The sequence below is a fragment of the Talaromyces rugulosus genome, chromosome V (genome assembly GCF_013368755.1).
Source record: "Talaromyces rugulosus chromosome V, complete sequence".
Lineage (NCBI taxonomy): Eukaryota > Fungi > Ascomycota > Eurotiomycetes > Eurotiales > Trichocomaceae > Talaromyces > Talaromyces rugulosus.
In genome coordinates, this window is record NC_049565.1 from 4,324,967 (window position 1) to 4,337,100 (window position 12,134).

Consider the following 12,134-nt stretch of genomic DNA (forward strand, 5'->3'; position numbering starts at 1 on the left):
CAATCCAGTTCGCGTCGTGATATAACAACGACTATAGTGCTAATTTTGCTTCGTATAGCCCATTCCAATGGCGACTTCTCCACCAGCAGCACCCGAAATGGGATCCTCTTCCACAAGCACAACGGCGGCTGCTGATCCACCAGGAAAACTGTCGCCGATGCGGCGCATTTCCTCGAGTGCTAGGGAGCGCCTGTCGGTGTATTCGACCGTGTCTCAAGCATCTCAGCACCGGTCGCGCCCTGTGTCCCACGTGAACTCGCTCCTGCATTCTAGCCTGCCGTATGCTCTTGTGCGCGACTTTGCCTATCCACAAACACATCCTTTACATTACGGTCCCGCTCCAGTCCCTTCGAGGACGTCTACTCCTGTGAGCGAGAGCAGGAGGCTTTCCGACCCCCAATCTGGATCATGGGATATGTCTCGCACTTCGTGGTCAACAAGCAACTGGCCCTCTGAACCTTATGGCAACCAGCAGCTTCCCGCTGTGTCATTTGGCGATGGAGGCCCGCCGTACAGTGAGGACGAGGATCTCCATAGCCCGATTGTGACGTCTCGCCATCGCAAGCACAAGTCAATGCACAATTATGGTGGACGAGGACGAAGCCCTGGGAACAGCGGCCATGATTCCATATTTGCTCGCGGTGGCGACCGCGGCACCTTGGTGAGTATAGACGGGGATGGCAGCGAAACTTACTATGTCAAGGACGACGAGGCAACCGATGACGGGCCTGGCGGTGATTTTATCACATATCCAGCCCACCAAGGCCGGTATTCCATGTATGCATCGTATGGGCATTCCAACAATGCAAACGTGACCTCAAACGACCCACAATATTTGGAAGGGCAATACATGTATGCCGATGACTATTCAGACGCCGGCCAATCCCGATACTCGCGAGATTATCAATTTTCCATTGGGTCTCCAGATGAAGAGATGCACGGCAAAGCGGTTGCCTTGTTTGATTTTACCCGAGAACACGAGAATGAGCTCCCGTTGAAGGAAGGCCAAGTGATCTTGGTTTCGTATCGGCACGGCCAAGGCTGGTTAGTGGCTGAAGATCCTCGGACAGGGGAAAGCGGGCTCGTCCCTGAAGAATTCGTACGTTTGGTGCGTGATATCGAGGGTGGTCTCAACTCGCTGAACGTAGACATCAACACCATCGCCTTTGAGACGAATAATGTGCAAGCAAGCGCTATTCCACCGACTGCAGAGACGGATCCTGAAGAAGACAGAGGGAGGAAGGAAGAAGATGCCGCTGTTTTGCCGTCTGAAATCCTGCCCGCAACCAATGGCAATGGCAATGACAATCACCCTGATAAACATCATCCTTCTGTGACTTCGACTTTTTCCACTAGTAGCCGTGACCTGAGCCCGTATCCATCGCACTTGTTAGGCGACGGCCAAGGCAAAGAAGACACCCCGGCTGAAGAGGATCAACCTGCCGCAGACAAGGCCATCGTGCCAAACAACGACAGTGGCATGGTGCATACCTGAACCGTGATTAAGATGTATCCGCGTCAAACTCAAACCAAATCGCCACGACGCCATTTAAATAATTATAATTATAATACTGGCCATACCATCTCACAGCCCAAGTCTACAGCTCGAACAGCCACTCCGGGGTTACTCACCGAGCCAAGAATATCGATTCTGGCCAAGGGCTGGGCCAACATACAAATCACGCATGACAACGACGAACATTGCCCTTTGACAGTAAGGGCACGAATATTTTTTATTCTTTTTTTTTCTTTTTCTTTTTTATTTTTTTTTTTCCAATCGTCCGTGAGAAAATTGCAAAATGGAAGACGGACAATGTCCGATTTTGGAGAGAGAGTGAAGAGACAGACAGACATGCAATGTTTAAAGGTTTAAAAAAACATTGGATTTATTAAGGGCGAGCGACATATATAATATGCATTCACTGCTTGATGCATTTGAGCCTTGTGATTTTTTGAACTCGCTCCGACGTCCCTTTATGTTTAGATGGAACTTGTATAAGTTTGCATAATGACGGTATGCCAAGTAAGGTTTTGACTGCGGGGTTTATGTTATGTTGTAAATATAGTATACTACTACATGAAGATCAACATTTTGTATCATGTAACTCTTACAGAATTAATACGTCTCCAACCGAGGTCACCACGAGCAACCATGTCGGCGATGTCATTGGCGGAATGCAGGAATACGGGGGGTGCGCAGAACTGACATCATAGACCACATCACCTTGATTTCTTGTTTTATTTCTTTTTGGTTCTTTGTCTCTAGTTTAATTGCATGCCATCCGGAAACAAGATTATAGCAAATCTGCTGCATAACTAATGAACCATGCCAATATAGAAGGACTCTGCATAGTTATTGCATGGTGCAGTGTTCACGTGATGTCACGGGACACGGAGACTTGCCCGTTCAGGCTAGCTCGCTGGAGCTCTCCATGCCGAGAGCTTACATACAAAAATTTTCCCCTGTTGTTTGTTGTTACTATCCTACCAGTGCTGCATCCATTCCCCATCCTAATAATATCGGCTCGTGTATTTTTACAGTCTCAATTGCTTGCTCCCTTTCTTCACTACTGTATTATTTTATTCGAGACTCTTTGTTTTTTCTCTCCCTTGTTCAGCTGTCAACTTGCATTAGAAGAGGCCAACTTTCAGCGTTTCATTTTTGACTACGCCTTGATTCTGCGTCAATCCATCTTTTTTCTCCCTTCTACTAGTGTCACTAGTAGTATTCACCGGTAAGCCCATGTCGCCATCACCAGCCAGCCAGTTAGCCAGGCAGCAGCAGCAGCAGACGCAACCAACTTTCGTCGTGTTGCAGCCCCAGGCAGGAAAAAAAACAATCCGCAGTCGCAGTAGCGCTAACCCAGAAACAGCCTAGCGTCCAACTACCCCTCTGCCCCTCGCCCGTGACTTGCTGCCCCTCCTGCCCCGAAAAGCAACAATGTTTTCCCGCAGTGTCAAAGCAGTGCTCCCCCCACCTTCTTCTGCTCTTCGCTCCATTGCGTCCTCCTCTTCTCGCCCGACTTTTTACTCTCGATCCTCCATTCCCAATTGCTTCAACTCTTCGCCTTCTCTTCGCGCTTTCCATCAATCTTCGCCAGCCATGTCTACCGCTTACTTTGTCGTCGAGTACGGCCCTGCCAACAACAGTGAGTTACCCCTCGTTGCCTGCGTTTCTGCTTTTTCGTCCGCTCTCTCTCCTGCCCTCTCTTGTACCTGTACGCGTGCCGCTGTGTCAATTGCACTGTGCAATTCCTATGCCTGTCAACCTGTCTATTCATCAAAAGCTTCCGTGCTGAATTCAATCGATTACTGACTTTTCCTCTTTCTAGCCACCACCGGTCGCATCGACTTCAAGCTCTACGACGATGTCGTCCCCAGGACCGCCAAGAACTTTGCTGAGCTCTGCAATGGCTTCACGGACAACACTGGTGCCAACTTGACCTACAAGGGCTCCAGCTTCCACCGTGTCATCCCCAACTTCATGCTCCAGGGTGGTGACTTCACCCGTGGCAACGTGAGACTCCCTCCCTCGACTACCCCACCTTGGCCCCAGCTAGCTGGCTCTCATTGTCATATTACCTAGCTCCCAGTCACTAACCGTCCATCTTCAACAGGGTACCGGTGGCAAGTCCATCTACGGTGAGAAGTTTGCCGATGAGAACTTCAAGATCCGCCACGAGAAAGTCGGCCTCCTGTCCATGGCCAACGCCGGCCCTAACACGTAAGCTTCGCCTTCCCGGTCTACAAAAGGGGTATCACTAATTGAAATAAATAGCAACGGCTCCCAGTTCTTCATCACCACCGTGAAGACTAGCTGGCTCGACGGCAAGCACGTTGTCTTCGGCGAGGTCACCAGCGGATACGATGTTGTCCAGAACATCGAGAAGCTCGGTACCAGCTCTGGTTCCGTCCGCGGTACCGCCAAGATCATTGACTCTGGTGCATCCGCCTAAATCATCTCCTAAAAATGTCTCATTATCTAGACCCTGAGTCACATCTCGGGGGGGTTTTTTTTTGCCAATGCGCTTGTACTTGACTTGAGAGATAATACAATCCATCTTCTCGCCGGAGCTCCTTTAGGAGCTGCCAGCCTCTGGCAATCTGCCTATTTTCATTGTAGAGACTTAGTCTAGTATAATCGTAACCTTTAACTATATAGTCTACGGGAGAAGAGCCGTCAATCGATGTACATGTAGTATCAACCTCGGTTATCCCGCGCAGTTTGAGATTTCAATTGGGGCTAGCATGATTTCCCCGCATTGGCATGAATCCGGTTATCACAGATGTCACTGCTACAAGTTTCGATATTGTCAACTGATGTCATTGACAGCCAGCATTGAACTCAACAAAAAAATATAAGGGTTAGAGATATAGATATCTATATTGATGTCGTTGATCCAAGCCATCAGTGTCATCATGCAATGCATAGTGTATAGAAGCCGTCTAATTCATTCCCCTCGACCATAGCCAAGTAAACTATACATTAACTAACATACAAGCGAATTCGTTACATCACATATCCTCATCGTCATCATCTTTATAACCCCGCGGCACAACCGACGTATTCGAGCCCTTGACCACTCCCTCCAGAATCTCTCTGATTTGTTTACACCCATCAATGCCGACGGCCAGTAACGTTTCCAAATACGAATTGTGCATGCGGCTTTCCATATTCAGGATAGAGACTTTCATATCATCTGTTTCGCCCTCTTCTTCCTCGCCGTCTTCATCGAGATTGTTGTTCTCGCCCATGGGAAGCGCGGTTGTGGTTCCGATTGTGATGAATGGTAATTCCTGTTCCTCTGGTAGCGAAAAATCAAGAAGCGGGTCGAGCGACGAATCGTCGTTGCTGGAGTCCTGCGGTGTTGAAGCACTCCCGCTCATCCCCGCCGTGCATCCGCATAGCATCCCCGGCATCGGAATCCCTGCGTCCACCAGGGCCAGTGTGCATGCGTTGATGGCGGCGGCTAGTAGTGAGCCATCTGCTGAGAGTACGGAGACTTGCACGCTGATTGTGCTGTGTGGATAGAGGTAGGTATGTAAATGCGATTGAAAAGCTGAGCGAAGCGCGTTTGATAGTTGTAGTGTTTGTCTAGAGACTTTTTGTTAGTTCTTGTCCTTCCATTTCTTCTTTTTTTTTTTTTTCCTTCATACTTGTCACTCCCCCCAGCTCTCCTCTTCCGATCCACCCCGGCGAACCCAGCCACATTCACATCAACTTCAACCACTGCTTCACCTGCGTTTCCCGCGCCGCTGGACTCGTGTGGGCCGTGGACGGTGCACATGATAGCCGTGTTGCCCATGGATAGATACGATGAGCCCGAGCTCGCTGGGTTTGTGGATATTTGGGCCTGTAGCAGACGTAACTCGTTCCATCGTCGGCCATCGAGACGGAGTTTGGTGAGAGGGTAGGTGGTTGATGTGTCGAGAGGCATGGTGAAGAAAAGAAGAGGGAGAAAATTTGCGCCCGTTGATGGGACGGGTGATAGTGTTGGAAAATTCCGTTTAGGTGGTTGCTGTTGATTGAGTACAGAATAGGAAAAAAAAAAAAAAATCTAGCAGGATATCGAAATATAGAAAAGGTTGTTAATCTGTTGTTTGTGCATGATTTCTTTCTTTCAGATGTTCCGCTGCGGTCGTCGCAAAATTTAAAGTTGGAGCTCCTTCCCTCCTGGGCAAGCTAATTGATCGCTAGCCTCCCGACGCGTTAACTTGCTCCCTCTTCCCCGCGGAACACGAGTCTGGAAGAACATCAGATAACAGCTTTGGATTATACTTTTTTGTTTAAAAACATTTAATAGGTCCATGACGCCGGCAGACAGCAGCGGGGACGACGACGATGATGATCTAGAAATCATCTCCGTCGTCCCAGTGTCTGAACCCAGCAGCATTGGTATGTTCTCCGCGCGCAACCCAGGAATGAAATGAAAGATTACTAACTAGTTATCGTAGGACATAAGAGGTCGCGAAACGAGGACGATGACGACGTCGACAACAGAAATGATAAAAACACGCGCAAAAGACAGCGAACGCCAACAGAAGATGACAAAGATCAGTCGATCATGCTCGCATCCGACGATAATGACGATAATGACGAGGATGACGACCTCCTTGCCAACGAGTTCAACGACGGGCAGGCCGCGTATCAACAATTCAAGAACAGAAAAAGCATCCAACGGAAACGGACGTCGTTAAAAGCGCGCAAGACCCGCAAGGAAAGAGAATCTACGAAGGGCAAAGAACCTACTACAACAGCAAGAAGGAAACCGCCAGCGAGCGACGCTGTCGTAGGTCGCACTTTGAGCAAGAAGGATGCTGCTTCACGACAGCCCCAACGGCCAGCTTATATGAGAGATTACACCGAAGAGCCAGTGTCGTCCGAAGACGAGCTAATGGAGTATACACTGCCGGATTTCCTACAGCGCCGGCGGTCCCAGTTCGAGTCCAGAATGCAACGACTCAAACAGGGCGGGCTGAAACTACCACCAACCTTTGATGAGGTTGAATTTTCAGATGATGAGAACTTGGAGCATCTACAAGAAAAACCAAATTTTCGGGACTTGCGTCCCCCGGCGCCATATAAAGATGTACCGCTTCCGTATTCGCTTGGTCTCATACCGGCCCCGATAGCCCAGTGGCTACGCGAGTATCAAGTCGAGGGTGCTTCGTTTTTACATGAGATATTTGTCTATCAAAAGGGCGGCATCTTAGGAGATGATATGGGCCTAGGCAAGACAGTCCAGGTTATTGCCTTTCTAACCGCTGCATATGGAAAGACCGCCGACGAACGGGACTCAAAACGGATGAGAAAGCTGAGAAGAACCGGTGACAATGTTTGGTATCCGCGCACACTGATAGTATGTCCTGGCACGCTGATCGAGAACTGGAAATCCGAGCTCAACCGATGGGGCTGGTGGGCTGTTGGAGTCTTCCACGGCGATCGAAAGGAAGAAGCCCTCCAAGCGGCCAAGGCCGGGAGACTGGAAATATTGATTACTACATATGTTACATACCGCATGAATAAGGACTCGATCAACATGGTGGAATGGGACTGTGTGGTTGCCGACGAATGCCATCAAATCAAAGAGCGAAAGTCTGAAACGGCTATAGCAATGAACGAAATCAACGCGCTGTGTCGAATCGGACTCACGGGTACAGCTATTCAGAACAAATACGAAGAGCTCTGGACGCTCTTGAACTGGACAAACCCAGGAAAACTAGGGCCCGTAACAGCATGGAAGAAGGCTGTTGCAGAGCCCTTGAAAATCGGCCAGTCTCACGATGCAACTCTATGCCAACTAAGCAAGGCCAGAAAAACGGCCAAGAAACTGGTGCAAAATCTTCTTCCAGAATTCTTTCTACGCCGCATGAAGACCCTCATTGCCGATCAACTGCCTAAAAAGAGTGATAGGGTAGTGTTCTGCCCTCTGACCGAAACCCAAGCAGATGCGTATGAAAACTTTCTCAATAGCGATGTCGTCCAGTATATAAAAACAGCCTCGGAGATGTGTGACTGTGGCTCTGGAAAAAAATCTGGCTGGTGCTGTCACACCCGCCTGCCCTCTGGTCAGAAATGGCAGAGTTATGTATTCCCCGCCATTACCAACCTGCAGAAACTCAGCAACCATCTGGCCATTTTGATTCCCCAAGGGGTTGACCCGAGGGAAAAACAAGACAAGGACCTAGAAATGCTACAGGTTGCGGTCCCGGACCAATGGCGAGACCTCTACCGGAGTCGCGACTCGATTATCAATTACGCGAACCCGGAGTTTTGCGGAAAGTGGAAAGTCCTGCGAAAGCTTCTCAAATGGTGGCACGCAAACGGGGATAAAGTGCTTGTCTTTTCGCACAGTGTACGACTACTCAAGATGCTTCAGATGTTGTTCAATCACACCAGCTACAATGTTAGTTACCTGGACGGCGCCATGTCCTACGAGGATAGAGCCAAGGCGGTAGATGACTTCAACTCTGATCCACAGCAATTCGTCTTTTTGATATCAACACGAGCTGGAGGTGTGGGCTTGAATATCGTCTCTGCAAATAAGGTGGTCGTCGTCGACCCCAACTGGAATCCTTCTCATGATCTACAAGCCCAAGACCGGGCTTACCGTATCGGCCAGCAGAGGGACGTTGAGGTATTTCGACTGATTTCCGCAGGGACGATTGAGGAAATCGTCTATGCGCGTCAGATTTACAAACAGCAACAAGCCAATATCGGCTACAACGCCAGTTCGGAGCGACGGTATTTTAAAGGAGTTCAGGAGAAGAAGGACCAGAGAGGCGAGATCTTTGGCCTCAGTAACCTCTTCGAGTATCAAAACAACAACGTTGTCCTGCGAGATATTGTCAACAAGACCAACATCGCCGAAAGCAAAGCGGGTGTACAGGTCGTAAGCGTAGACTTGGAACAAGAGGATGCAATCACCAGCCAAGACGGCTCACCAGCGCCAGCTCCCCCTTCTTCCAGAAGAGGAGACGAAGATAACGACGGCACCATGAGCCAACTTGCAGCAATGATTCTAGGCGAAACCCCTTCGACTGGTGCGGGAACGACAACAACAACAACGCAGCCGGTTCAAAAACACGATCCAGTCCAGGCGATTCTTGCAGGAGCCGGGGTCGAATACACTCATCTAAACAACGAAGTCATCGGTTCGTCCAAGGTGGAAGAACGCCTCAGCCGTCGTGCCGAGCAAGCCAACGACCTCCAGGCTGATATCCAGGTCTTTCAAAATTCCGGCGTTTCTAACAGCCAAGGGAATAACTTCAAGATGCGAAAGGACGACGGCCAGACCATCCAATTCAAATTCAACCCGCCGCAGGATGTACGCAGGCGTCAGTTCTGCAGCATGGCGCGCAGATTCGGCTTCCCGAATGCAACTGAGTTTGCCTTTGTTGTTGAGAGTATGACGCAGGCTCAACGGCGGGCTTGCCTGGAACGGTGGTATAAGGAAAGAAGGGATATTCTTTCGAATCAGGACGAGTGAAAAGAGCTGTTGAGCTGGGTTTTGCTTTATGGTGCTTGTTTATCTGTCTGTTTTTGAGATACCCCTATGTTATTACAGTATATAAATTTTCCAAATGGACGCTTTTGCTCATTCTAAGTATCTGAACCTCAAAACATAAATAACCCGAACTTTCAGGATCAATTGACGTCTTGTTGACGATTTCCAGGAGAATGGCGGCGATAGATTCTTCGTCGTGCTTCAAATGTTGTATTCAAACGGTTCCGCCCACTTGGGTAGTCCCACAGGCCATTTTCACTAGTCATGTATACTAGAAGCCTAAATAATGATTTACGGTTATAACAGCATATATAATTTCTTTTTAGCATCTTGTAATAATCGTAACATCTTCAACTCGTGGTCTAGCCAACTGCATCTTCCAAAGCTAGCGCTTAGGCTACAGGTCTCTATAATTAAGATCAAGACGGCACTTTTTTGGTAGGCCAGCTTCCTTTGGCTAATTTATATAGGAAATGCTCAATGATGCCCGCCCGAGTTGTAAATGCCAGGCTGTTGCATCACATTTTATATTATTAATTATTTATTTTTAATTAACCAATTAATTAATATTATATTAGTTCCCATACTCCTTGTCAAGGTACCAGCATATCCTAGAATCAAACGGAAAACCACCTTATTCCAGACATGCGACCAACTTGGTACCAGAAACCTTCCCTTGACGTAGCAAGTCAAGGCCAACTCTCAGATTTTCCAATCCGCCCTCAATCTTTTGAAGGGGAGGCGGCTTGAGCTGTTCAGAAATATCCGGCAGTGACCTATAGAATCTGCGCAGAGCCTCGTTATCGGAAGGCTTCTTAGCAAATTTAGGCCCAAAGGGAGGAAGCCACTGAAACTCCTGGTTGAAAGCTGTATAACCGAGCAAAAAATCGACTTCCACGCCGTCCATTTTGGTCCGCCGGCGACGGACGCCCATGGTCATTCCCACTCGCATTCGCATGTCCATTCACACTCCCTCTCACACTCACATTCGCATTCGCACTCGCACTCGCACTCGAACGGCCACAGGCACTCTCACTCCTTGGTTAGCAATGGGCTGGGGATAAAACCAGACGGCTCCGAGGAGAACCCGGTCCAAGCAAGCAAAGCTTCAGACGCATACTCAATTCCGTTCCAAGCTTCGGAGCAGATTCCACTGAGGTATGTTGGGGCGTTGAGCTGTTGTAAAATATAACGCTAACAATTAACAGCTATGAACTCGTAACCGGCGTTCTCACGGCGCTGCCATGGTCGTCCCTGGATCCAGGAGCGTGACCACCCGCCCTTGGTTTTTGCGAACAACCTTTGCACAAAACTCAATTGAGCCGCCCTCCGAAAAGCAATCCATAGCGATTTTAATGTTAGGGTAGGATCGGATAATATCCACGACGGCGGTAGATGATCGATAGTCAAATACATCATCGGCGCCATATTCTTTTACAAAATCATGGGAACGTGGAGATGCTGTCGTGACAACCTTCAAACCCGCATACTTTGCAAGCTGGATAGCGTAGATGCCAGCAGATGTGGCACCGGAGTATATGAGGATCGGCGAGTCGAATCGTCCTTTGGCCAGGCCCGTGTCGTCAATCCAAGGGACGCCGAGACGAACGTTCAAAGCCAGCATGGCGGTGACAGCAGAGACTCCAAACGTGGTCGCTTCCTCATCGCTCACAGACGATGGGACTTTCCAGGCCAGGTCGCCTGGAATTTTGAGATACTCCGCGAAAGAGCCTCGATCGGGGTATAGTCCACCATGAGTCCACCCAGCTATCCTGTCGCCGACTGCCCAATTGCCAGGTGCCTTTGACCCGATCCTTACGACAGTGCCGGTATAATCACATCCAATAATAGCTCCTCGGGGGGAGAGAATGTCAACATGTTTGAAATCTGTTGGATTGAAAGCGACGCATCGTACCCGGACGAGGATCTCGTTGTCCTTTATCTCGGGGACAGGGACGGTTGTGACTTTCACTCCATCTCCAGAGGAACTACTACAAGCGTAATTTAAGATTCGAGTGATCATCGAGCGGTTGCCGACCAGGGCCTTCATGGTCCTTGGGATTTCGTCATCCATCATGCTAGCTTGAGATGAAAAATGGAGATAGGAATAATATATAAGATGGCCGTTAAAAGAAAGAAAGAAAGAAAAGACACCACGTGAATGTTCGTGGCGAGGTTTGAATAGTTGATTCTGTGGCGATTTAGTCTCTTATCACCCTGGAGCTGAAATGATCGCCTTGATCCTGACATACCTCGGTAGACAGCGGGTTGACATTTGCCCGACTGAGGATTGCGAACTCAATCTAAATGATGCTAAGAGCAAAGCGAGAAGGCTGGGGCACGGAGCAGCAACGCTCATAACCTTCCAAAGACATCAGAAGGTCATTTGATAAGAAGGAATAATATGAGAAAAAATATCTCCTATTTAATCAAGACGGCGGCCAAATAAACTACCCGAGCCCGTCCCTCTCCTCATGCGTGAAACATTGAATGCTTCATTCTTCCTACACCCGGCTTCTTAATTCTCCTTTATTCAATGATCCATGAGAATCACCAAACTAGTACCGCATTTAAGGAGCCATATATGATACTTATTACTAGTCATAGTGAAACTTAACTAGATCTTTCGCGAGAGCGATACTGTGCACAATTTCGGCAAGAAATAGGCAAGCATTTTCATCACTTAAATCAAAGATTTCATAGTAATCTACCATTCCCAATCATTGATTTGACGAGAAAAATCCATACCTAAAGCCTCGAGATGGTATCGAGCTCTTCTATAATGACTGGGCCACTCCCAACAGTCAAATTATAAATTTCTTACATAGTTGGCTATTGAGCAGTAATTACTAGGAAAATCAAACAATCTTTCTACCTGATTATGGTTATTGTGTTACATATATATTTTTATATGTGACCATCAAAAATATATAATATTAATTTGGATTTACATGTAAAACGGTAATTATGCCAACCGTGCTCCGTACGGGTCTGCACCTCTACATTTTTCACACCATATTTGTGGTTTTTGAATCTATTTGAGCGAAAAACTTCAAATTCATCTCATTATTCCACTGTACTTTTGTACTTAAGACGGGGTTGGAGATATACCCCAACAAACCAAAG

At 48.2% G+C, this 12,134-nt stretch overlaps 6 protein-coding genes across 6 annotated transcripts; 3 read left to right on the forward strand and 3 right to left on the reverse strand.

Annotated features, from left to right (window-relative positions):
• Positions 1–67: 67 nt before the first annotated feature.
• Positions 68–1,495, forward strand: TRUGW13939_10013 (uncharacterized protein; the record flags this gene model as incomplete). The annotated part of the gene is made up of 1 exon (XM_035493129.1): positions 68–1,495. One exon carries the CDS (start codon positions 68–70, stop codon positions 1,493–1,495), a length of 1,428 nt encoding a protein of 475 aa, XP_035349022.1.
• Positions 1,496–2,941: 1,446 nt separating this feature from the next.
• TRUGW13939_10014 (uncharacterized protein) lies at positions 2,942–3,956 on the forward strand (the record flags this gene model as incomplete). Its single annotated transcript, XM_035493130.1, has 4 exons — positions 2,942–3,149; positions 3,333–3,517; positions 3,618–3,724; positions 3,779–3,956. 4 exons carry the CDS (start codon positions 2,942–2,944, stop codon positions 3,954–3,956), a joined length of 678 nt encoding a protein of 225 aa, XP_035349023.1.
• A 559-nt stretch (positions 3,957–4,515) lies between these two features.
• On the reverse strand, positions 4,516–5,438 carry TRUGW13939_10015 (uncharacterized protein; the record flags this gene model as incomplete). The annotated part of the gene is made up of 2 exons (XM_035493131.1): positions 4,516–5,095; positions 5,158–5,438. 2 exons carry the CDS (start codon positions 5,436–5,438, stop codon positions 4,516–4,518), a joined length of 861 nt encoding a protein of 286 aa, XP_035349024.1.
• Positions 5,439–5,808: 370 nt separating this feature from the next.
• Positions 5,809–8,990, forward strand: TRUGW13939_10016 (uncharacterized protein; the record flags this gene model as incomplete). Its single annotated transcript, XM_035493132.1, has 2 exons — positions 5,809–5,896; positions 5,956–8,990. 2 exons carry the CDS (start codon positions 5,809–5,811, stop codon positions 8,988–8,990), a joined length of 3,123 nt encoding a protein of 1,040 aa, XP_035349025.1.
• A 652-nt stretch (positions 8,991–9,642) lies between these two features.
• TRUGW13939_10017 (uncharacterized protein) lies at positions 9,643–9,915 on the reverse strand (the record flags this gene model as incomplete). The annotated part of the gene is made up of 1 exon (XM_035493133.1): positions 9,643–9,915. One exon carries the CDS (start codon positions 9,913–9,915, stop codon positions 9,643–9,645), a length of 273 nt encoding a protein of 90 aa, XP_035349026.1.
• A 324-nt stretch (positions 9,916–10,239) lies between these two features.
• TRUGW13939_10018 (uncharacterized protein) lies at positions 10,240–11,082 on the reverse strand (the record flags this gene model as incomplete). Its single annotated transcript, XM_035493134.1, has 1 exon — positions 10,240–11,082. The coding sequence occupies one exon, from the start codon at positions 11,080–11,082 to the stop codon at positions 10,240–10,242; it is 843 nt and encodes a 280-aa protein (XP_035349027.1).
• Positions 11,083–12,134: the final 1,052 nt, after the last annotated feature.